This window comes from Anarhichas minor, unplaced genomic scaffold (genome assembly GCF_050575085.1).
Source record: "Anarhichas minor isolate MPS153535 unplaced genomic scaffold, ASM5057508v1 ptg000090l, whole genome shotgun sequence".
Classification (NCBI taxonomy): Eukaryota; Metazoa; Chordata; class Actinopteri; order Perciformes; family Anarhichadidae; genus Anarhichas; species Anarhichas minor.
Window position 1 is genome coordinate 3,236,103 of NW_027466536.1, and position 25,989 is coordinate 3,262,091.

A 25,989-nucleotide genomic window follows, 5' to 3' on the forward strand; every position below is an offset into this window, starting at 1 on the left:
TTCCTCTCACTAGAGCGAACAGATAATGCTTACCTCGCCTCAGGTATTTATAGGTGTTAAACAAGCACACGCTGTTTCTTTACATCGCCTGCTCTACCGTTTTCTATTCGTGCGACTCGTCTTGGGAGCTAGCGTCGCCTCCACCAGATCGTGTCTCCCGCAAACAATTTAGAGTCTCGGGGTATCAGGTTACACTGTTTCACATGAACACAGGAAGTTTTTCCAGAGGTAATGAGAATCTGTGCCAGCCCAGAAAAGTGCAAAGCGCACTCAGCGGGCCCCAGGGGCAGACAAAACAGCATTAAGTATTAAGGCTGCTTAAATGGAAAGAATTTCACTGTGTCAACCCAATTTCCTCATGAAGGAGCAGGGAAGCCATAATCTCAAAAGAATTACATGTTGACAGAAGGTGTGTTCAGCTTCTCACTAGTTCTGTGGCGATGACCAAAACAGCGAAGTGGCGATGAATTACATTGGCCTCGATTTGCAATCCTGTGACTCACAGTGGAAGATTAGTAATGAGGAAATATTCAAGACTACTGTGGAAATTAATAAACTACCAACCACCTAATGTAGTAGCTTATGATAGTCAACAAAAGCAAACATAATGCATAAGGTGTTTATGCTAAACAGGTATAACATTTACCATCTTCACCATCTTAGCATGTTAGCATGCTAACATTGTTTATTAGTAATAAACACAAAGTACAGCTGAGGCTGATCGTAATGTCAGCAGTTTTGCTGGTATTTGTTCATAAACTAAAGTGATAAAAAAGATCATAAAGATGATGAAAAGTGAAACGATCATAAAAAAATGATTACCTTTCAGCCTGAGGAGAAGCTGAGTTTCTGTACCAAATTAAAAGCAAATTATCCAATCGTTGTTGCGTTATTTCAGTGGTGGACCGACGGACTTCGATATCCAGAGTCATGAGGTTAGCACGGCTAAAAAGCATCAGAGCAATTGATTTGTAAGGAGCTAAATGCAGAACATCATAAAACATGGTGATTCAAGCCTCCGCTTAAGAAGTGCAATCAGCAAAAGAAATTACAGAAACCAGGTGAATTCCACCAAAACACTGAAAAGGTAAATAATGAAATTCACACAAACTACAAAAAATAATTCACCTAAATAAACACAGCTTTGTCCTTAAAAAACAGTCATAATGTGACATGAATTCTTCAAGAACACCTGCTGCTTGTGACGTCTCAACGGGCTCTTTGTGACGCAGTCTCACTACGCTCAGCTCAGGTGCTCTCCAAATACTAGGCCATCGGTCCAATCAGCCTCAGAAGAGCTGCATGGGTTGCCGTGGGTTTGTGTTTACATATCCGTGCATGAGCGTGAGACACAGCGTCATCTCCAGCGTACCCCCGAAACAAATCAGCACCAGTGAGCCCTCAATTCACTGATGTGCTTAATTATGAGCGAACGAGGGACACAAGGGAGGCCAAAACGTATTGAGGCGAAAGAGAGACAGAGACGGCTCATGTGAGACACAGCTGCATGCAGATGTGAGCAAAGCAGTGGGCTTTAATTACATGAACCTGCTAGCATGTCGGATCCCAGATAACAGAGTTCAGAGGAGGACGGGCCTTCTCAGAGGAGAGATTTACCGCCCTGTTTGACCGAGAAGAAGTCAGTGAATTAAGAGTGCAGTCAGGACTCATTTCAGACTCCTACCTAGTGAGCCATATACAATCCAGAATTACGGTTCAGTCAAACATTTTTGGCTACGTACTGCATACCCTAGTCCATCTCCCCTTCAGCTTTTGATTATTTATGGCTCAGCTGCAGAGCAATACATTTATCTTAAAAAATATTACAATATTTTATTAGCCACGCTAGCGGTTTGGCTCGACGGATGGCAATGTTTCTTGGTCGTCTGCCACTTTGGTCCAGACTGAAGTATAACAAATCTGTGGGTTGCTATGACATTTTGTACAGACATGCATGGTCCCCAGTGGATGACTCCGACAACAGATTTGTCTGCTCCCCTGATCTACGACTGGATGGATTGCAATGATAAGTGCTTCAAATATTTAAAGTCCCTCGATGATTAATGCATGAGACTTTAGTGATTCCCCTAACTTTCCACCCTTTGCCATTAAGCAAGCAAAACTATAGCCCTTCAGCCTCAACACTTTGCTGGTTAGCAAACGCTGGCATGCTAACGGGCTAAACTGAGATTAAGGTGACTTTGATTAATGATATCATAAAATTATTAGCATTGTCACTGTGAGCATGTTAGCACACTGACATTAGCATTTAGCTCAAAGCACTGCTGCTAATGACAGCTTCACAGAGTTGCTAGCATGGCTGTAGACTCTTAGTCTTGTTGCTTGATAAATTGCTCTATGTTTAAAAAGGTTAGCTTTCAACATGTTTGCTAATCAATTAACCAATAAAATGACTGAACTGCTTCATGACAATAACACCAAGCCCCTGCCATCAGAGCTCATAAATCTGTGCTAGTTGTGGTCTTTTATGTTTCAGTACAAATAATCAAATATAGTTTCTTGGTTTTGTTCATCAGAGCACAGATAATCAATATGACTATTGTCCTCCGACAACTATTTCCGCCAGTGTAATAAAATGACTCCAACCACACAGCTAGGGCCAATACAGCAGGTACAATCTGTTGAGAGTGAGGACGAAACAAAGCGCTCATCCGTCCGTTCATCCCCTTATAATTCATCCACTGCAGTTCACTTCTAGCTCAGTCTCCTATCGTTGCCCAAAAGTAGTGGATGCAATGGAGACCCCCCGCTCTCTGCCATGCCTGTTATGCCAGCGCCACAGAGTGCATTCCTGGAGCTTAGCAGGTATTAAAAATTCAAGTCACGCAAACTGGGTTAAAACGCCACACCGTGCACACATCCAAGGGTTCAGGCCAGACTCTTGCATCTAGTGGCAAAGAAACACACTATCAGCACTTTGGAGTGTCGACTGGAAGCTGTGGCCGTCCAGAGGAGCCAGCAGGGGGAAAAAAGCTGCTCAACTTTAAAAAAAGAAGTGAAGCCAAGAAGGTATTCATGATGCCCTGTCATTCTTGTACGACACTTGGTGGTTTATGGTGAGGGATGGTGGGAAGAGGGCTAAGCACAAACGTCAGTGGTGTGAAGGCAGATATCATCCTCTCCACTGCACTCCCCATCACTTCTATTAACCTCAGGGACTGCTGTGAGGGCTGCAAGCATGGGACTTTCAGTGAGAGGCCTTCAGCAGCAGCAGCACTCGAGGTGTGCTCACAGGTTTTTTTACGAGGTGCAAAGTGAGCTATTATTCCCTCCAACCCTTCAGCCGTCTTTCCTGAGGGCAAGGAATTCTCTCTAAACCCCAAAGAAAAATACTTGTATATGGATTTTTATGACTCGAAAGGTGTACTTGCAATTGACCTATTCCCTCTTTTGGCTGGGGACAAGCTAAGTTGGGAAGGCGATAGCCGCCAAATGCTGCACTGCATGGATTGTACACTGTAAATGCAAACAGATGGATGAAGCACTACAGCTGGTTTCAAAGTCGGATCCACAACCCAGGAAGAAGAAACAGGCTCACATCATCTCTGCAGTAGTGTCCTCCGATTGCATTATTCACGTTATACCAACAAATTATTTAGGCCTTGCCCCGAGCAAATGCCAGTATTTTGTGGGATTAATGGAGACCATTTCCCCCACACATCAGGCAGGTATTGTACGCTGCAATCAAGCCCACATCCCAAAGACGTGAGCTCATCTTTTTCCAAAAGAGCAGAACTGTGGTTATTAATCTTTGCAACGTCTTCTAATATGGGATTTGAAACACGAAACACAGCATAAGTAAGTGAGTGACGTGTCCATTCCTTTGTAGTGGGACTATGGGATACCAAGAGCCTTTTATCTGGGATCCACATTGCATTTTATGTCCTTGATATCGCTTACAATGATAGGCAGTTAAAAAGAACTATTCTCTGCCTGCAGCGTGGAAAACCCACATGGTCAAACATATGGCCAGTAAAAACAAATGGCCTGTGTCACTTAGATATGTTTTTTTTTTTCTTCTAATAACATCACAAGAGTAGTGTGGCAAAATGGTTGGTTTATAGCCAAGGCCTGGATGAGAACAAAAGGCTGCGGCACCATTTCCACGACCTCATCATGTAGTATTGATCTCCCTGTGGGTCATGGACCTCTCTCCCCCCCATCCCTCGCTCCCCACGCAGCTACGCCTCAGGACTGTACTTGTCATCTCATTTCAGCAGGCCAGTAGAGGGTCTGAAACAAATCAATTACCAGTCTAATGCTGGTTACCACCGGCCCCTGGTTTTGGGGCAAAACACTATGCTATACCAGCCGATACTGCTCTATGCTTGAGTCATTCAAACCCATGAAGCTCCACCAGTGCTGGCTGACAAAATACTTTTTACAGTTCATAATATCTCATCTCAGAACGAGGCTGGCAACGCTATCTATTGTTCTCCCAAATCCCACCAACAGACCAGAACCAATAATGAATTGATGCAGCTGACAAGTACCGTCTGTGTAGTCAAAGCCAGATATAGATTCCTTCTCTGTGCCATAGAATGCTGTTGTTGTCCAAACGCTATTAAAAACACGTAAATGAGCCACACCGTTGCACTGGGTGACATGTTCCATCATCACCATTAGTATCGACTCGGCACTTTAGTTCAGTTTCAATTACATGTACATCGTCCAGCTGGCGTTTACGCTCGCTAGGGCAGCACATATGCGTATTAATCCTCGACTGAAAGTAGTCACCAAAAAGGGCCTTATTCACTCGTGTTTAGGTAACTTTTACTAGAAACTATAGTGCTCAGCTGTTTAATGAGGTAAATAAAAGGGTATATTTGTGACCATATCACAAGGATCAGGGATATGACTATAAACGCTTACAAAGATAATGTGGATCATGTTTATGACTTCAATGGATGCAAAAGTAAGACATTAATGTGGATGCTTGGAATGTAACATGAAGAAAAAATGCCTGATGTTGCACATATTTTTGTCTTTTTACAGAGCAAGCTGGGTTAAAAAAGCAGCAGGATAATTACTCTGCACTAAGTCAGCCACACGTGCAGTTCCTCACAATCAGACAGCATTCAGGGAAAAATCAGCAGGTGCTTTCTGTGCATTCTAAACCAGGCATAATAATTTCATGGTGTTCCGTAAAGGTAGCAGATGTTTTAGCTGTACCGAAACTATTGAGGTAAACACTGCTGAACACTGAGCTGGTGTTGTATTCAGCTAATACATCTCACAATTATCTGACTGGGCCTACCGTACACTGCAAAAGCTGGTCCCAAATAAACAGCCTTAAATCCTGCTCAAATAAACACAGCTCCAACAGCCATAAACACATCCGCAACGGAGCTAATAACCCAAACCGAAGCTGCTGAAAATAATGAAAGTGCATGCTGTCCATCCTAGCAGACATATTCAGAATGAGGAAACTGTGTTTACTTCTGCTTTTCGGTTGACTGATGCTGGAGATATGCCAGGATGTTTGTCCATCGCACTGGATCCAGCTATGACTGATTTATAGAAGAGTCAGTACATGTTGATTTGGCATTGCCTCATTATCCTGCATCATTTGCACACCGTAAGGCATCAGGTGTTATTTCATATTATATTTTTCTGGGAATAAAGTGTGGTTGACCTTCAGAGTATTTGCTAATGAGGGCTTTAGCAAAAGAGCATTTGTATTCCTTAAAATTTTTTTTTTTTAAAGTGCAAGAAAATGAGGAAGGCCGCTCAACATTTGAATGTGTGATATAGCCGAAGGCGAGTGTTCCAGTAAAGCTGATGTTGGCTACTGCACAAAGCTGGCAGGGAGAAGGACTCATAGATCAGCCAAAGGTTGCACCGCACACAGCTAAACTTGCATCACAGTGGCTCTATTGGATCAACAAAGTCAAAGGTCCTAGCTGCTCCACATTTTACATCAGGGCATTGTCATGCTGCATCCAGCGTTTTCACGGAGAGTGTTCACTTAGTGTGCCGAGACTTACAACTCTGGACTCATTATGGCGCACAATGTACAGCACCGCGATGTAGAAGAAGTAGAGAGCAGCTGCCGCTTATTTTGTTGCAGTTTGTCCTCAGCGACGCAACAACCGCACTGCATCATCTGCAGACATGTGAGAATGTTTAGAGCTGAGCATCCCCGGCAGACATCAAGTCAACGGCACAAGCTTTATGAATATGCAAGTGACCTCTCGCTTCAAGGTTTAGAGCTGTCAGAAAGTGTAAAAGTGCTGAGGTGAAAACATTGTGCACGCACTCGTTGGGGGGAGAACTGGGTTTTATCTCCAGCTGCAATGCTGGAGATAAAACCAAGATCAATAAGATCAAGATGTTTGACCAGTTTTGATGCACTTTCATCTCAATAATCTTTTTTTCACGAATTCTCTGCTCAAGATCAAATGCACATCGCCTTCAAAGCTCTTCTTTTTATAGCTTTCAGTTCAGTCATGAATCATCTAGTAACCATTATGTTTAACTTTGCATGCAGAAATAAAGGTATGGGTCTAAATTAGGTAAAGCTTAGCATCCTCTCGACAGGGGACTAAAAGGTTTAAATTCGTAATCTGGTTTAGACTATAGGCTTGGTCTGCAGCAGCCGACTCACCCTTGGGAGTCCACTGACGGTTACACAGAAAGCCTCCAAAATCAGACAAATCTGCAAGTAATTAAAGCTTTTGGGAGAATCCTCTTGTTTTATTAATTAATTCATTCTAAATCTTTGAGGATGCAGCTGTTTGCATGAGAAAAACATGCAGTATCCATCTGTTAAATTGTTTTAGGTACCTTTGCTAATAACAGTATTATCTGTGGGGTTGCGTTTTTGATTGTTTTGCAGTTAAAAGGACCCGCGGATCTTCTTCAGCTCTGCTCAGGTTCCCCCTCACCGCCATTCATTCCCAGGCCAAGGATTCCCCTGCTCATAATGATGACATTTGAATGGAGACGTATTGGTTAGGTTGAACACTGGAAATGCAACACTGTGAAAAACATGACCACCGATGGCTTCCAAGATGTAATAAGCTATATTTCATTCAGCGATTACCTCCATCGATCAGATACTGGACATGATGTGAGCTTTGCTGGTCTAAATGCCATGAGATCATTCATAATGATGATTATGTGATTATGGCAAAGCTACACATACTGTCCTTTCCAACAATATACTCAGTCAGACGGTGTATTGTAAAACTATTAGGCTTTGGTATTACGCAGTATGACTCTCAAGACACAAATCGGAATGACTGAGGAAGTGCACATCATTTCCATTTCCATTTCCAAAACATACTTTTGACTAACTACCAACAGGAGGCCTCGCCTTGCGTTGAGCAGGTTGTGGAAACCAAGCACAGCTGAATCACAGCAAACTAGTAACCAAAGCCAAACTGAGAACTGAGGGATAATTATGCGTGTTAAATATTAATAAAGTAGCCATGGATGCAACTGCAAATTGTCTTGAAATAAGTCAAAGGGTTTAACAATACTGGCACAACAGACAAAAAGATAATTTCACTTATGCCTTGTGCCAAAGAGCTTTCTCCCAAATGCAGCCAAACACTCTTCTATTGAACATTTATTTTGTAATGTCTATACTTTGCATGAAAAGTTCCACGAACACCGTTTCTGTGCCTTTCTTCCAAAAAGTCAATTAGTCATTTTGTGTGCAGCTCAGATCACCTTGAAAACAGGTGCATCTTAGAAACATGTCCTTTATTCTCCCACAGAAGTCAGATGTTCTGATTTCCAATGCTGAATCTCATATACTGACGTCATGTTGTTACCACAAATTAAAAGCTCATTGAGCAGGCAAACATGCCAGCGTGCGTCCTGCCAACTCATCTGTTCATTGTGACAACCTATATCCATCACTCGTCCACATGACGCCTCCACCGGTGGAGTGTGAGATGCACCATCATCTCCCACATAAATCTGAACTGTACTTGTTGGCCACATGCATGTTACTACGTCTTAATACTGAACTTAACCCAGAGAGAATATATTCTACATAAAAACGTATACTGCTGTGAAACTGCAGGCAATAGACACACAAGTCATTCTTATTGTCCTGTATTGATTCATATTTCATTGAATGAATGGGCTTTGCAACGGCTGCAGGAAGAAATTAATGAAATTCTTATTCACCTAATAAAGGTCCTGCCAGCTGCATGCTCACGGGGAAACTGTGGTGGATTGTTCCGTGGCTAGAAATCAATAACCTCTGAATGAGCTGCCGGTGTTAGTTTGCGAGCTACTGGGGAGAGTGAGAATATGAGCTGTGGGACGTGCGGTTTAGGAGGTGCCATAATCACAGCGGCAATCAAGGTCCATCGTCTCCCAACAAAAGGGCCGGGTCCCCGGGGGACGTACGAGCCCACATGGCAGGTCCCCCCCGAGGCCTGCCTGCTCTGCGTCGGCTGTCATGAGGGAGAGTCATCAGCTCCATCAATCAAGTGGAGTGACGGGCGCACTGCATTAGCAAGTGTTTCAGACTGGGTAGTGCTAAAAGGAGAAGCGGCGGCAGGGAGAGCAAGTCCTTTAATCTCGTGTTTAGTGCTGATGATGTCTTTTTCTTTACACAAGCAATGGAAATACGCCAGCAGGGTAACGTCATTTCACTCCTTCCCACACAGAAATCGTCTCGCCTCAAGAAGTTTCTTGGGGGGAAAAAGTGTCATTCTCCTCACGGCGTCTTTTTTCCAAGATAATGGTGCTTGTTTTCATAAAATCAAACATTAAGCCTGAGCATGAGGCTAGAATACTTGCTAAGGCCAACACTGTTTTGGCAGAAAAAGAAGCCTTGAGTGACAGCTTGTTTGAACAGTCGTGAGCCTCTTGTGTCTGAAGGTTAGGGTCTTCATCGGGGACCCCAGGCATGTCACTCACACGTATGAAAACAAAGCTTGTGAGCCAGCAAGACCGTGGACGGATTTCCCTTGAACTGCTATGTAATTAAAGCAGCCGCTGATGTTTCTACCATGTGATATCGAGATATGTGTCTACTACAGGCCGGACACGTTTGGAGGAGCCGCCTGGGGGATCCGGTGTGGTTTTGAGCCCTCTTAACATCTCATCAGGTAGATGTTGTAAGACCCCAAAAGCGGCCGGAGTTCACAGTCAGGACAACACGTGCTCACCGCAGAATGAAAGAGATCAGCCCCGAGGCCTTCACAGTCACACTTAAACAGACCTTCCATCTAATTCCATAATGCCCCATCAGTCATTTGTTCTTGCCAGCTCTGCTCTTTTCTCTTTCCTTTTTTTTTTGTTGCAAAACCTCAATCCCTCCCAGATTATACATGTATTTTTCTTGAGAGCGCCTTTAAAGGAGTCTCGTTATTCTGTCAGAGCGCTTCTCTCCAGATCCTCAAACCTCAGCGGTTGGTAACGGCAAAACAGTTGCGCACACTTTTCTCCCAAACCCAAACTTCCTCCTCGGATCAAAAATAAACTCCAATTGTGTGTATCCGTCTCCAGCCGTAGAGGAAGACCTCACTTGGCAAAACAGCCAGAAGGTCAAAGATGAGGGGAAACACCGCGGCCAGAGATACTGAGGGTCAGCGCTCAGCCAAAATAAACCAGTGAAATCAACCCCGTAAACCATCATGATTCCATCAATCTGTCACCAGCATGATTTTATTCATGGTGACGGAGAGAGAGAGAGAGAGAGAGAGAGAGAGAGAGAGAGAGAGAGAGAGAGAGAGAGAGAGAGAGAGAAGGGAGCGAACGGGAGAGTTGGCTCCGTCTGTGAAACACAATACAACACAAGCTGTTCTCCATCTGGAGAGATGTCAGACACGTCTGTCTCACCAAGCCATGACAAGCTACATTAGAACTAGTCAATTTACACCCCATTTGATTGGATTTGGTAAAGCCACATGAATGTATCGAAACACCAACAAAATGTATGGGCCTTACTTCTGCATCGCTAACTAGAAATATAATCATTCGATTTTAACAACTCTGCAGGTGTAGCTGGTAAGGAAACGCAAAAGTACTAACGGAGACAGCAGCATCAAGTCAGCACCAACAGTAGGAACTTAACCTACAGATAGAACTGGTTTCAATCTTTCTTAACCCACACAGCCATTGAGGGAAAAGACCCCTAAGGCTGAAATTACAGCTCTGGATTGGATTCAACTCTTACCCTCTCTCAGTGTAGCTATTTGATGAAAGGTTTGGCAAGGGTCACATCCAAGTGCGGTGGGTATTTTTTTTTTTTTAACTTACTTAAATGAAACTATGCGAAGACCTGGGCCAGACTGGTCGTCTGGTTGTAAATAACCTGTGGTGTCCCAGAGGGTGGCACACTGCAGGCTGTTGTGCTTTGCACGCATTTTGCAGGGTATTAAAACCACACACTGGGTTCCCAGGGCTCGACAGTATCAATTAGAGGCAGCTTGTGAAAAAGATGTGCTTCCTCCGTGGCTGTGGTCTGGTCAGAGGTAGGAAGCGAGGGGGAGAGAGAGGGAGGAGGTGGGTCCTATCAAGATTTCAGTCTTCCAGTTTGCTCCGTCAGCCTGTTCACAAGTCCACAAATAAAGACAACTGTACTACAACACACCTGTTTCTCTCACCTAAAGTGTACAATATTGTTCCCTCTCTATAGAGACATCAACTCCGTGACTTGAGACAGCACACGGCATCAGAATAAAGGCCACAAGGGGCACAAGTCTTCTTGTGTTCCCGGTGTTACAAGCCTGAGGGGAGCAACAGGTTAGCCACAGTGGCTAAACTGTGCAGACCACAGGCCCTTCTGTGCTGCATTTGACTCACTTACCACACTTAGGAAACACCAGATACTGTAATCATACTTGAAAACCGCTTTAACCACAATAATAACACAAGTCAGAGACATTCCAACACTTGTGTCCTTTAAGGACTGAACCTGAACCTCAGAAGAAAGGGGAAGCAGTCCTAACAGATGCTATTGTCAAATTAATAGAAGATGTAGCACAACATTCTGTATATTCAGTGATGGCCCGCTATACAGCGCTACAAGTCTGAGTTATACGTTTCTTCCACTGGGTTCAACTGCAGCAATTGCCACGCCGCACCAGTAGCCCCGATAATTAAATTCACGGTTAGCCATTTGGTTTGGGTGCCACTGCTACTTTGGTAAATAAAGTCCAAATAAGTCCTTCAAATGAAGCGACAAAATACGTTGCGTGTGACTGCCCTTTAGTAAGACGCATAGTTGTGTTGTTTTCTGATGTGATGCCCAATATCAGCAGGACAGCATCAAAAGAAAATCAATAAATTATGATGTGACAACAATATGGTTGAAGGATGTGGCACAAAAACTACAGTTAGGAGAGCTTCGTTGTCATGTTACAATACTAAAAATATGGTTATGGTTAAGGGGGAACTTGCTGAAACAACTTTTTCTGTCGTTCTTCTTGGGAGGACAGTCTCAAAAGCCCTCGGTGGGGAATTTTCCAAAGAGGCGAGTGAGTGCTGCTGTTGCACTGATTTAACCCTTAAGCCAGTACTGTCAACAGCTAAATAAAAGAGAAACAACCTCAAATACTGAGAGGCAGCAGTGCACGACTGCGCATATGAATATAAATGCGGCAAGTCAGGTTTTTCACAAAAGCTTCACAACCGTTAAATTCGTTCTCAAAAACACCAAAACCCTTCACAGTGAGAGCACCAACAAGTGGTTTTGGGTTATGTAAAACAGGTTGAAGCATTCTTGATTCCACTTTTTCATGAATAAAATATGGCTTTTAATTAAAAAGCAATTTAATTACTCCAATCCTAAATTGAATATGGCAACCATTCTGGCAGCATTGGCAACCAAAAGCTGATGGCTGCTTTCCAGCTTGGCAACCAGCTCCAAAAACTTGTCGGGCCACATTTCTCCGAGTGCATTGACCGGCGCATCATCTTTCCATCCATGCCACCCAAAGCTAACAAGTTGAGCTGGCATATTCATAACACAAATAAGCCTCTGTTAGCTCACCAACTGGGAGTCCTTTGCCCTCCGTCCTCTGTCTCGCCACTTGAAAACCCCAACCAGAGCGCGTACGACCGTAATCAGTTCACCTGATTGGTTCTGACAGGTTTGGTTCGCAAGCAGTTTTCGGCTCTGTCCAAACAGGGAACACTGAGGTCTTGCTTCTTTGTCCTTCATAAACAACAGAGCAACACAACCAGGGCTTAATTCCCTTCTATTTAGGGACAAATGGCCTCCTTCATTGGGTCCAGGGAGAACAGAGGGACCACACAGCCCCCCTTCTTCTCACAATGGACAAAAGCATTGCCCCCGAACTGGCCAACTTGTGTCATAACCCTATCGAAACGAGCCAGTGCTCCTTGTCAGAGAATAAGGCCACCGAGATGGAGAGGCCCGGGGAAGAGGGGTAGTCTTCTTTACTGAAAAGGGGGAACTATAGCATCCCAGTTGGATATGGGGGACAGGGGAGTTTTTGTTTCTAATGGCTTGGGGTTCTCTGCTTACACGTCGTGCCCCCTCTCATCCACAGTCCTGTTAATCCCATTAATATGAAGAGGGCCAAGAGCCTGAGAGTGGCCACGGCTTAAGAGCCATCAGCCAGCATTAGCTCTCGAAATCCAAACCGTTGTCTAGACCCATTAAGAATTTAGCCTGGCAGAGTCAAATCATTTGAGACCCACGTCTAATGATGGGAGCATAACCTACAGCCAGCATTTACCAATCACTGCACACGATCAAAACATTGTTTTCAACACACCAGATGCATCATGTTATTCGATTATAAATCCCACTAATCTCATTCGGTTGGTCCAACGGCACATTTGATCCATCATTTTGACTTGGTGCGTTCCTTGGCAGCTTTAACGCCGTTCTCACATTATTGAGTAGCTGTGTTGAACATCTGCGACGCAATACTGACCATGTGAGGGATTTTCTTATTGGATGATTCAGTCCGGTATTAAACATCATTCCCATTTTAAGGCGATTATTGTCTGTCTGTCTGTCTGTCTGTGTGCAGTATACTGTATGTGTGTGTGCTGCTATAACCGCATGATGTATTAGAAGAGATAATCCGCTGGCTTTTAATTAAATGGCCAGGCAAGCAGCACTGAGAATACCAAATAGGACTACGGTCAATGTCTTGCGCAGGGCAGCGAAGACTATCTCTAATGCTTCAATCCACCACCAGGCAGCCAACCAGACATCTACATATGGCTACATTTCTCATCCCACCGCATACCAGTCGGGTGATTATAAAGCATTAGAGCCTGATTAATGCAGCTTTGAAGCAGCTTGCCTTGGCCAGGCTGGAGCACAGCGAGGGCTTTCATAAAACCATGGTCATGGTGAGCAGCTCTCAATTCCACAGTGAGAAAAGTAACCTATAATAGCAGTAGAGTATCACAAATGACAATCAGCCGAAGCGGGCAATCACCGGAGTGATTCAGCACATATTCAGTTTCATCAAATGCCGATCGCAGTTTTATCCGGTAATCAAAACCAGAGTCTAGAAATCCTCTGGACCTGGAGATTACGGGTGTCCGGTAGTGTGTTTACCTTTGTAAAGTCTCGTTCAGGATTACTGTGACGAGGTGAAAAACTTGAACTGCGGCTTAGTGGTGCTACTTTGTTCAACCTGCTTCTGTTCACACGCTAATCAGATTTGAATGCAGTTGTTTAAAACGTGTCTTTCAGTTGCAGCATAGTGTATATAAACCATATCAGTCATTCCCAAAGACTGGGTCAGGACCCACTGGCGGGTCCCAGGAGATTTTACTTAAATGCATAACATAAACAAACATTTATTTATGTATCTTTAAAATCGTGACCAAAAGGTGGCACTTTACAGTTTTCAGGTGTTGGTAATATCATTATTTCTGCAGGTATTGGGCCATAAACCAAACTATTGGCAAAAGTTACATTTTTACCTGATGAGGGCATTAGAGGAAAAGTCAAAGTAAGTAGTATTCATCCTATGGGGACCATGAATGTCTGTACAAAGCTTAATGGAAATCCATCAGTTGGTGAGATATTTCAGTCTGGACTAAAGTGCTGAACTGACCTACTGAAACTGCCGTAGAGCCATGCTGCTAGCGAGGCTAATAACCTTGTTAGTGTAAAAGTGTCGCTGTTTGGATGAATATGCATAGGCCGTGTTGCATCATGTAACCGTGATAATAAAGACTATAATTGCTGTACTTCGGTGTAGCTTCAGTGCTCTTTGGTGTCTCTATCTATACAGTATTATGCCTCCGCATTAGGAGCACCTCCTTTGTGTCCCATTACTATAAGATCCCTCCCTCGTCTTTTTTATTGTTTATTTAAACATATCTGAAGCATTTCTGTACAGCAGTTATATAATTGCCAAGATATATATAACATATTTTCTCAGTTTCTTGTGTAAAAAAATAATAATGCTCAAGCCTTGACATATCGAGAGGTGCTGGTAGGAGAAAGTCACACCCGCCAATACTCAGCTCACACAGTGGAGGCTGCGGCCCCACTCTGGGCCACGCAGGAGTCTGAGGAGCTAATTTCACTGTTTTGACAGTCACTGAGAAACCTGTGGCGACCCAGAATGGAAAGGTAAAGGTAGGGAAAAGGAAGTCCACAGTCAGGCAACAGGATTTCAGTGTTCTGCCCTCATCACAGGGAACGCAGTACAAAAATGTCTTATGAACTTTGGGAGGTACAATTCAACAACCAAGATATAGTCTATTGAAGCCCTATTCTGGGTCTGATGACAGTGAGGGAGAAAAAGGAGCATCATATCTAGTCAGCTGTTTCCAATTGACCTAAATGTCTTGCATTGGTGGCAAGGGTGAAAATAACAATTTCTACCCTCATCGGCTAACTGTCGGAGGATGAGAGCTTAGGAAAAGAGAAGATCCGATCTGTCTGTGGTTAGACACTGAGCTGATCTTTCCGGGCTGCTGGAGCTCAACTAAAGATGGCCCCAGTGGCGGCACATTAACAGAGAGGAATCCATTTCTGTGAATGACTCGATGGCAGGAGATCAGTTATTGTTTCTGTGACGTTTAATCATCTTGAGAGAAACATTAAAAAGTGGGAACTGGGATGAAAATAACTTTTTACCTCTACAAGTGTGTTGACACGTGTCAACAGCTAATGTGCATGGTATGCGAAACAGTCTCAATTTGGCACATGGAATTTGGGTTTAATCTGTAAACTTTGGTCAGAAATCACAAACACCGTCTTCCCCCTCATCTGAGAGACTCTATCTGAGAAAGTGTGTGCGCCAACAAGGGTGGGCACGGTGCCTCCCACACACCTCCTTCCTCTCCTGCCAACAGATCGTACTCCCGGGTGATTTAAGGGAAGGAAATGCAGGAACACCAAAGCTTCCTCCTCAAGACAACAAATCCGTTGCACTTTGAAAATAGCCACTACCACCATCATCAATCATTTTCATAATTTGTTGGTATTTGTATTTGATAATTGATATTAAATTAACCTGCAGACCCTGATTCAATTAGCCACTTGCTTGCAGAACCAAGCTATCAAACACTAGCTACAGTATCACCTTATTAGTTGCTAAGGCTAACTTGTTAGCAAACAGTTTAAACACATCCAGCAGATACAGAGCGACATTAGCGTTCCTTTGGAGTAGTAGGCGTTTGGTGCAGGGAAGGTAGTGTCGAGTGGGTACTTAGAGCTTTTTCACTGAAAACAGCTACTTGTTGTGGCCTAAAAACGCTATGAGAGAGGTGAGAGTGAACCATGCTGGTCTTAAAACCAATTAGGTGAAAGATGATACAAAGCTAATTCTCCGTAGCTTTTTCTTTGTCTACTATGAGTGAGCCCTTTCATACTACTCACTGCCATTTGACAATTTGACATATGACAATATGGCTGCATGTGCTTTTGCCATGAGGCCCTCTTCACTGGCTCCGTAACGCACCGTCTGTGTCATTGGGCACTTTGATGTGTCCACCCTGGCAACGACAAGCAAACACGACATCCTCCATTTCAAAACCTTCCCCTTCAAACTGCAGAAGGGAGAAAAACCCTAAACTGCTTACCAAACGGGACCATCTGGAGGCAGTCGTTGGGTGATGGGAGCTGGAGGACTAAAGGGTTTTGGGAGGGAGAGAGAGAGAGAGGGAGAGAGAGAACGTCTACCAAACCATGTCTTGAGTCCCTCTCTGCAGGCAGGACGGTAATTACAGGGAGCAGACAGAGAGAGCCTGACTGGGAGGGGAAAAAAAGCAGAGATACTCAAACTGCTGGGTTGCCGCCCTTGGGCCCTCAACATGACCGCAGACAGCCCATCCTGCAGTATAGGCCGTGAGAGAAGGGTTCCAGATCAGCGCACTGACACACAGTGCCAAGGAGGAGGAGGAGGCGGCCATGGGCACAGACGGCGGCCGAGCCCACGTCAGGCCAGGTAGGTCAACAGGCCGGCAGGACCACACAGAGCCCTGTATGAAGATTCTGCAAAGACCTTCTTGTCATTAGACAATAAGTCGAAGTATCCGGCCTACTTTTGTTTGTGTGCGCATCTTTGAGGAAACCGCTATGATAGAAAGTGGAATAAAATAAGCGAAAATGGAAAAAAAAGTACCAAAATACATTAATAAAGATCCCCTACTGTTGTTGTTTTCTCCGTAACCCGGTTGGTAGATCATTAAAGCAACATGAGTCACTTCCCAGAGCGCTGTGTGGCTTCTTTGCCGTCATCGACTCGAAGCTCACATCAAACCGCATCAGCGTGAAGCGTTCGGTTGTGCCCCCGATCCCGACTTCTCTAAATAAAGCTCTCGGGGCCACGGAGCAGAAAGCGCCAGCTCGCCTTCTCACCGACTGTCTGAGCGTTATAAATCATCGGCCATGGCCAGGGAGGATGCGACCTTCACACATCCTCACACAGTCGAAACCATAAGACATCACGCCGGGGCTGGGCGCAGTTCACCACATCTGTCAAAGCTCCTGACAGGGAACGATAATCCATAGAGCCAGTGTGTGTGTGTGTGTGTGTGGGCAGGCTGAAATATACCTTGAAAACAGCTCAATGTTTTCTGCTGTTCAATGGAAAGAGTGGCCGCCTTTTCTTTTCTTTGTTTTTAACTTCACTACTCGTGCGCTCCCCTCGGTTAACCTGAGGCACAGGAAGCTTCATCATTGAGAAACTTTTAAAAAGGGGCTGTGACATAAATTCCGCCACCTGCAATCAAGCTAATAACGCCCCGATGCCTTCACCGGGTTTTCGCTGTTGTGCCGCAGGTGTGCAGGCTCACGGCCAGTCTTACACACTATTGCGGCAGTATTTCTCCTCTGACATTTATCTGGGCTCTCCCGTTCCTTCACTCGGCCCTAGCTGTGGATTATATAGCAGCAGAGATATGAACTGCATGACGTACGATTCCCATTTTCCAGGCGCAGGTGTCAAAGCTGTGTATGTGTTAATGATGAGTGTGTCCTGGAGGAAAAGCTCCCTGGGAGATTGGTTACTCTTTCAGGCTGTAGTTTTTTTTTATCCAGGGAGGGATTGTGACTGGCTGCAGAGTCAAGAAACTGTCGTGCTGTCATTTTTTTACATCTTGGAGGGTATTTCTTGTAACACGCGTAAACTTGTTTCCCCTTTAACTGTGACCTCCTCATGGCCTACACAGTTTGCTCAAATGAATGTGTGACCAGCCGAGTTAGTGATAAGAAGCCCTTAACAGTTTCATGTTTCTCAAACACTCCTTTCACCACCAGAAGAATACACAAAGAGAAAGCGACATTAAGTATTCCGCCGCCGTACGAGACTATACCAGCCAATCGATTGCAAAATCCCCAGATGTCTCTTCTGAGGCTCTGTAGCTCTTAGTCCTTTTACACGCACCCAAAACAAACACACACACGCCACACTTTCGGATCCTAACTTTTAATCACTCGCCGAGTTAAGTCAATGCATCGGTTTCACAGCCAGGAGCAACAACAAAGAAAGTAGCACAATCCGTCTTCTCACGGAGAGGAATCAATGTTGCACTGTGACAAAATACCCATATTTAATACTTCTGCAGCTATTCATCGTGAACACTCAGAAGAAGAGTTTACTTTCACTTTTAAATGCAAAACGAAGAAAACATCCACCTATCGGTCGTTGTTTTTGGAGCTAGAGGCCTTTACATTCTGTACTACTGATGTCCTTTGAAAAACATAAATTACCGTCAGACTCGCAGTTAAAATAAATCCTGCCGATACGAGCTGCAGGGCGTTGGGGTGATGGCAAGCGTGCAGTTTGATTTATCGTCTCTCACACGTTCAGTATTTCCTCCACGAGAATGCAGCATTAGAGTTAGATCAGTCTGTGTGTCCAGGGTTGCTTTTCCCCCCTCGCAATATTATCGCTGTCGCAACCCTCCCTCCCTCAGTGGAGCCCAAGGGGGACAGGAGACGGCTGCTAATTGCAAGCCCGAACCGAACACATGGTGTTAAAAACAGATAGCGCCGGATGAGATATATAGGCCGCAATAAAAAAAAGCATGTCAGAGAGCCTGGACTGGAGGACTCATCTGTTTCATAGGAAGCCTGCAGTAACTTGGGCCAAAAAACTCAAATGTTAATAAATAACACTATGTTTTAACATCTCTTCACAGAACAATTAGGCTTTCTGTCTTGCATTAAAGCTCGGAGGCTTGAGGCTCTCCAGCAGCCACACAGCGGCTGACATCAGCAGCAGCAGCAGCAGCGGTAGGTATAGCCTCTCACCTCTGCACAGCACGGCCACTCCCTGACAGCTTTATGGACACAGAACACCATCTCTCTCCCTGAACCACCTGACCATAACACAAAGTGCAAAGACACAAGCGACTTTAACACAAGAAACCTATCAAGACTTTCAGCAAAATCTTTTTTTTTTTTTTTTTTTTTAAAGGCCTTTGGGGACGTGTTGAGCAGGAAGTGTTCAGAGCTAGGCTGTAAAGGAAATACACCACCGGTTGATGTGGAGGGTGTTAATGTAGTGTTAGCTCACTAAGATGTATCCTCTGGGTGTGCTTTGAAAGGCTGCACCTGTTATACACACACACACACAAACCGTGTACAATGTGTACATGTACAACGACAGCAAGACGCAACATGGGGGGGCGGCAGGACTACGACGGTGCGTCTGACCTACATGAGAGCGTGGATGCTGCATAAATGAGCCTGAGGCACCGACAACCATTCAGCCAAATACCAAATGGCCAGCTATGAGTGATGCATTACTCGGCGTTACAGCAGCGGGCTGAACCGAGCACCGCCCTCGCCTCCTCAAACTGATGGTTCCCAAGTGCAGGGTGACGACTTACTCCCTATTTCCTAAATACAAATAAAGAAATACTTTGCTCAAAGTTCCAGCAAGGCTGCAAAGTCGGATCTGTTTTTCAGGGGGGAAAGGGGACTTCTACTGTCGGACACATTTGTCCTCCAGAGATCAATTATTTCCTCAGCACAACTCAAGACTTGAGAGCAAGTCCAAAACTCTGGAGGCTGCAACACTTTGCACTGAGGCATCCGAGCACACTGCCTGTTTAGTCCTGGTGTCACTGTGTTCATCCGAGATAGTGGTCCTGGAAAGATAGCAGGAATATGACAGGGGGTGTGAAAATACTGTATGATCATGATCCAACACACACACGTGTCTGTAGGAATGCTACAGTGATTCAAAAGTTTCTTACACACTGTAGCTTTGGGTAAGGATGACCAGCAGGGCCGTCAAAGCACCCTGCTCTATTGATGAATCGATACTGTCCTGAGGGCAGACTGCTCGTGTTAATGAAAAAGCTTCACACGGGTCAGCTGCCAGTGTTGCTGCTGCAGCTGCAGTGAAATAGCCAACTGCTCATTCGGAGTTATTGCAAACATGATGAATGAAGCCCCTTTATTCATATCCAGAATCGATAACGGTTACAGGTGAGGACAGCAGCAGGAGACAAGGGACGTTAGCGGCACCGGAGCTGCACGTCATTCATTCATTCACCCAAGTACCTGTCATCGTAGCAGAAATCGGCGTCCAGAGTGTTGACATACAGGACCAGAGCCACGGCGCCGCACAGCAATTCTGCAAACATTTCTCTGCCTCGCACACACGCGGGAAAAAAATAAATGTATAAAATAAAATTTTTAAAAAATGCAAAAACAGGAAAATCAAAAAGAGGACAACGATGCAAAGCGAGAGAGCAGCGAAATCCCGATCTCTGTTCCGTCCCCGTCTTTGTCAGGATGTCTCAGCGAAAACAAGTCTCTTCCCCCCCCCCCCCCCCATCATCCTCGGCGAAGTGCACAAAGTGGCTAATCCATAGGTCGCTTCCTCTCTAACCCATGTTGGGTCCGAGCTGGAGCGCTTTATATATCTCCGGCTGAGAGTTGGGCAGAAAATAAAACACGAGCAGCGCGTTCAGTGGATCTCCTGACAGCGTCTGCTGCACGCCTCCCCGACACAGAGGAGAGGATCAGCGCTCTGATGCTCAGCGGCCGATGCTGGACGGACCGCTCTCAAGTCACCCGCAACCTCACCTACGACTTCCGGTTAGGCTTTACAAAATAAAGCTCGCTGACTAGCGTTATCGTTCACGAGCAATAATAGACCGTATATAAGTGCATATCAGAAATTATACACGAGGAAGTGTTCTGCTAACTGTAGGCTTCAACACAAATAATATGGAGCCTTTTTTTGGAGACAAAAAATCATCCATTTCGGCATTATCTGGTCGTTGATGTGTGTCATGTTGTTTTATTCTCACCTAAAACAGCAATTGGCCAAAACGATTATTTATATAAGTTATTTATATTATAGCTTCTACATATATTTGTTTTCCTAGTAGTGGTCTCTCATTCCATAATCGATCTCATGCTTTAATACTGAGACACATCTGCATCACTTCCGCTCCTGCTCCTCGTGTCTCTGGTAAATTGATGCAGGCGTTATTCAAACGCATGTGGTTGGGAGATCTTGAGCGCATGCGCACTGCCCCTGCTCCGGAGACGGGAATAAATCACACTACATGATGCCGAGACCCGTTGGTAAGGGTCATTTCCTACCACTAACAGTAGTCAATAATAGGGAGGTGGTCCTCAGAGTGACGTTCTGGGACATCTAGGAGTTATTGCAGGTGGGTACCATGAATTCTCAGAGTATCATCATGAATATTTCATTTCATTTGACTATCATTTTATTCCCTAAGGGTTACCACCTTATTAATGAATGGAATATTATCTCCATCAGAGGTGTCCCTCTTCCAATTTACCAAACACCGTCTTATGAGTGAATTAAGATATAGTTTAGTATGTACACTCCTACTCCCTAATTAAGGTAATTATCGAAATGATCTTTATTGAATTATATGAATTAGAAAAGTGCTGAGGTTATGTAAAATACAAAAGCATTGCTCAAAAAAAGCAGTGTGTTGTAAAATAATTTTAGTAAATCCAACAACTTTTATTCTAGTACTGATAGGTCAATAAACTACATGATCACAGCTGCAGAAAATAAATATGAAAAGAACATTGTATGTGATTTGGCATATCTGTAAAAAGGTGGAAGATTCTCAATTGTTTATCTAAAGCTACTTAATAGTCTGTTTTAAGTTTTTAAAAATCAATCAAATCATCATCAGTTTTGTCGCTGGACTTCTATCAGTCCACCGACTAGATTCTGTCTGAGTATAGAGACCACTTGATCAAAAAGACTGGTTGTCTGATTAAATCATAATGAGGGGGGGACGGGGGGGGGGGGGGACTTTCCCTTTAGTTGATGTGAAGAATATGTGACATGTTTATCACGCTGGCTACTAAACGTCTTGTCAATGTCATTCCAGTAATTGCTTTTTATTGCTTTAGGTGTGAGCAGGCTCACAATGAGGAGACGTGTGACCAGTAGAGGGCTCACAGTGCATGATGTCTGTGGGGAGACAGTACAACTCAAATACTTAATACTGCAGTCTCTGTTGTAAAACTACATCCATTGTCCTTCAATAAAAAACAAAACAATGATTTTCTCATTGTTCCAAAATTACCCATTTAAAGCACTGATGGAGTAAAATAACAAAAGTGAGTGTTAATTTACATTATGTGTAGCTTCGCTGTCTGGTTAGTCGGCCTGCGATACTTTTGTAGATTGGGTCTTGTTTCGTGAATTTCAGCAGGAACATCCTTTGGAAAGTTTGGATTTCCAAAAGCAATATACCGCATATTAAAATCAAAGTGTTCCACTCTTCACGACTGTTGAAATGTTCTTTGACTCGCTTCCACATTGCACACAAAGAGGTAAGAGAACAGAAACAAAGAAAGGAGAAAAAGAAAAAGAATCTTTGTAAAAGTGCTCCACAGACGAACGCATGTAGCCTGGCCCACTGCATATTGATTCAGAGTTGTTTCAATAGACCGACCCCATCTGTCGGAGCAGACCTCAATGCAGCCTTTCACGGGACAGCAGCAGGACACTACGCCGTAACAGATTTCAGGAATTAATTAGACTGATCAGAGCGACCGGCACAAGGTTTTTGCTTCTGGTCCACAACTCACTGAGGACTGATTAGATATCCAAACATGAATGACCCCACCCTACAGGTTCAAAGCATGTGCACATGTGCTACACTGTCTCACTGTCTCGCTGATAACTTTATTATCTACCACTGGCAGAGGTGGCAAGTAACTAAGTACATTTAATCCAGTACTGCACCACAGTAACATTTAGAGGGATGTGTACTTTGCTTGAGTATCTTTATTTCTACTCCAATCCATTTCTGAGGGAAATATTGTACTTTTTATTCCACCGCATTCATTCAGTTATAGTTGACTGACAGAAAATGCCGACTCTTCTGATAATCAATTCTTCATTTAAGTGATTTTCCAAACAAAATATTTGATGGTTCCATACAATCATTTGTAAGAATGTGCTTATCTTTGTCATGTGTGATGGTGAAATATATATATCTAGCCGTTTGTTGTGGTTTTTCTTGTACATTTCATACAACAATAAAGCAATGAATCATTTTTTTTTATTTGATCGAAAATGAACATAATCAATAATGAAAATAAGTGTCTGTTGCAGCCCTATACTTTACACGTCACATTAAAAACATGTCGAGAGCTTAAAACATATCAGTCGTGGAGGAAGTATTCAGATTTACTTAAGTAAAAAATACCACATGCACCTGCATTGAAAATTGTACTCAAGTAAAAGTACGTCATGTTAGAACAATGTACTTGAAGCGTAGAAAGTACTGGAGGCCAACATGGATTTTGTCACTGTTATATTATTAAATATGATCTCATCAGATTATTCTTACTGATGCATTTGCACTGCTGTTGTCCAAACAAAAGTCAGATGCATTCCAGTCAGCAGCACATCCTGACATTTGAGAGGCGGGAACCATGAAATGTTGAATGAAAAATAAATCAAACTCATCCAGCTATGATAGCTGATGTGTTTTACTGTCATTTAACAAACTGATTAATCAGCTAATCGTTCATAAATATCATATGATCATCATACTCAACAAGCTCATCATTTGTTTTGTAAAATCGTAATCTAAAAAGTAACAACAGCTGTCAAATAAATGTCGTGGAATATGTCTGAACTGTGGGAGTCAATGTGGCAATAATCATGTATGAAGTGAAGTACTTATTTTTAATATTAGGTCCACCTTGACCAACCACTACATTAAAATGCTGCCTACATGTTGATGCATTTGCAAAAATATAATATTATAATAACACCCTTTCTGCTGCACAATAATACTTTTACTTACAATAGGATATTCATAAGCTGTAATATATATCGTATTTACATTGTGCGATTGCTACTTTTACTTAAACAATCTGAATACTTTTTACGCTACTTTCTACTGGATCCTTGTGTTAACTGTGTTAAATATATATCCTTTAGATTAAAGTATTGTAAAAAGTATTTACACTGGAGCTTCTGTGTGCAGGAATCCCGGTGACTGTACTTTATGGAGATAAGTTCACAGCTTCACGCATATAAAGTGTCCACCAAAGTGAAAACACGTGTGTGTGTGTGTGTGCGTGTGTGTGTGTGTGTGTGTGTGTGTGTGTGTGTGTGTGTGTGTGGGTGAAGAGGGGGCACTGGGGGCCTTTAGCCTGACGTGTGTGACAGAGGAAGACCTCCCTGAATGTCTTGGGATCCTAGACGGTTTAAAAGAATTACAGGGACACTGCTCTGGCTGTTAGATAATTACAGGTTCAGACCCGCGTCTGAGGGCCAAATCACTTCTGCATGGGTGAAAAAAAAAAAAAAAATGAAGAAGAAACGCGAGTGCGGTAAAACAGAAAGTGATGCTTAACGCAGGCTCTCTTAAATACGGCTTCGCACGAAGCCATGAGGCTTAATCGACTTTGTGGCCGATTCGGAGGGACTGACATTCAGCAGAATATCAAGTGAGATGTGATGAGAGTCTGCTCATACGTCTGCTTTTCAACCAGTAGGCTACTGCAAAAGAGACACTTCAGCAATCAGGAAAAAAACACACAAGATCGTTAGTTTGAGGCTCCGAATATTCATCTCGACGCAGCTTACTCAGCAGTAAACCATCATCAGCAAATTACTTTTCACTTCGGAGTTGATGACGCAGTCAGAGAAAACGTAGCGCTGATGGACAGGTCGAGTGGAGGTGGAAGAAGCATGTGTCCGTCAAACAGGACGCTGTGGCATTTCCATTAATATAATTTGTCTCTTTTTTCATTAGAGAATAAGCGAGTCCGTGTGGCAGGTCCATTAACTGTGACGAGACTTTGGACTTCTGCTGTTGGGAGAAAGGAGATTCAAAGTGCCTGGTGGTGTGATGTTAGGAAGACTAGATTGAACCTGGTCCCTCTAAATATATATGGAGATAACGTGCCAACATGTGCACTCTCACACGCTTATCTTCCCACATCAGTGTGCGATGGTGCGTTGAGAAGTACACTTCCAATTTAAAAAGCAATTAAATCAAAGAATCAACTGTGTCATCGAAGCGCCCGACTGCAGCTTGCTATTATAGGGCTGTCTGCCAAAGAAATTCGTTGTTGACTACAACTCATACGACCTATCGATTAGTTGATTTAATCGAGAGATCGGTAAAACTGAGCTTCGCCCACAAAAAATGTCACACAGATGCACCACTTTGAATGTTGTGTTGATAGGATTCTTAAAAATAAGTTATTAAGCATAAAAAACGGATAATCAACATAATAAATCTTGGTCAACTAAGCCCAAAACAACTGATTAGTCCACTGATCGGCTAAGAGGGGGCAGCCATTATTTTATATTGTCTAAAATCAGTTCAAGGTTCTATGGCTGCACTGCTTCTTTTTTTTTCTCTTCAAGTAACCACCACCCTTTTAGGAGTCCATCAGCACAGTCTGCATCTTGCTTTTGAGCCCCGATGCCCCCTGCGGCGGCAGCCACGCTGCTATCTGTCTCACAAGTCAAAGCAGAGAGGGAAAGTCTTGATCTCTGGCGTGGAAGGGAACCAACCCTGTCTCTTCTATTTTAACTCACAAGTTCTGAGGCGGATTCTTGCTATCAACCCAAAATGAAAGCAAGCTGGAGTGGGTAAGCCATGGATGACTGACTTTGATTTTTCACCTTATTTTACCCACACATCACCCGCCACCTCAACTGATAAGCAGGAGAGAATTCAGCGTACGTTTGCGCAGTTAACCAATCACATGCAAAGGGAAGCTCGGAAGGATCAGTGCACGCATTTCACAGCGGCAGAAATGGTTACGATTTAATAGCAAGAGGGAAGAGGGTGATTATTTACGGCACAAAGAAAGAAGGGAAAGAGAACAATAAAAGCTGCCTCCAAGAACAGAAAACCAACAAATCATCAACAAAATGAAGAGTTTCCATGGTGCATTTCAACGCGTCGTATGAAGCCCGTTATATTAAATGTCCACTTTCATTTTTGTTATCATTAGCAACAAAGGTCTCAGTTCCTTCCAATTCTTTTTGATTGAGCGCCAAAGTCTCCACAGGATAAAAAATGCCAACACAGCAGCAGCCTGCAATAAATGAC

The 25,989-nt window shown here is 43.7% G+C and overlaps 1 protein-coding gene across 1 annotated transcript in view; it reads right to left on the minus strand.

The window, feature by feature from the left end:
- Window positions 1–20,466, minus strand: part of tmtc2b (transmembrane O-mannosyltransferase targeting cadherins 2b) — an 83,831-nt gene extending 63,365 nt beyond the window's left edge. Inside the window, exon 1 of the mRNA XM_076082242.1 lies at window positions 19,955–20,466. Coding sequence (XP_075938357.1) covers window positions 19,955–20,037 — 83 coding nt within the window. The 5' untranslated portion in view covers window positions 20,038–20,466. The remainder of the gene's footprint in view (window positions 1–19,954) is intronic.
- Between the last annotated feature and the right edge of the window lie 5,523 nt (window positions 20,467–25,989).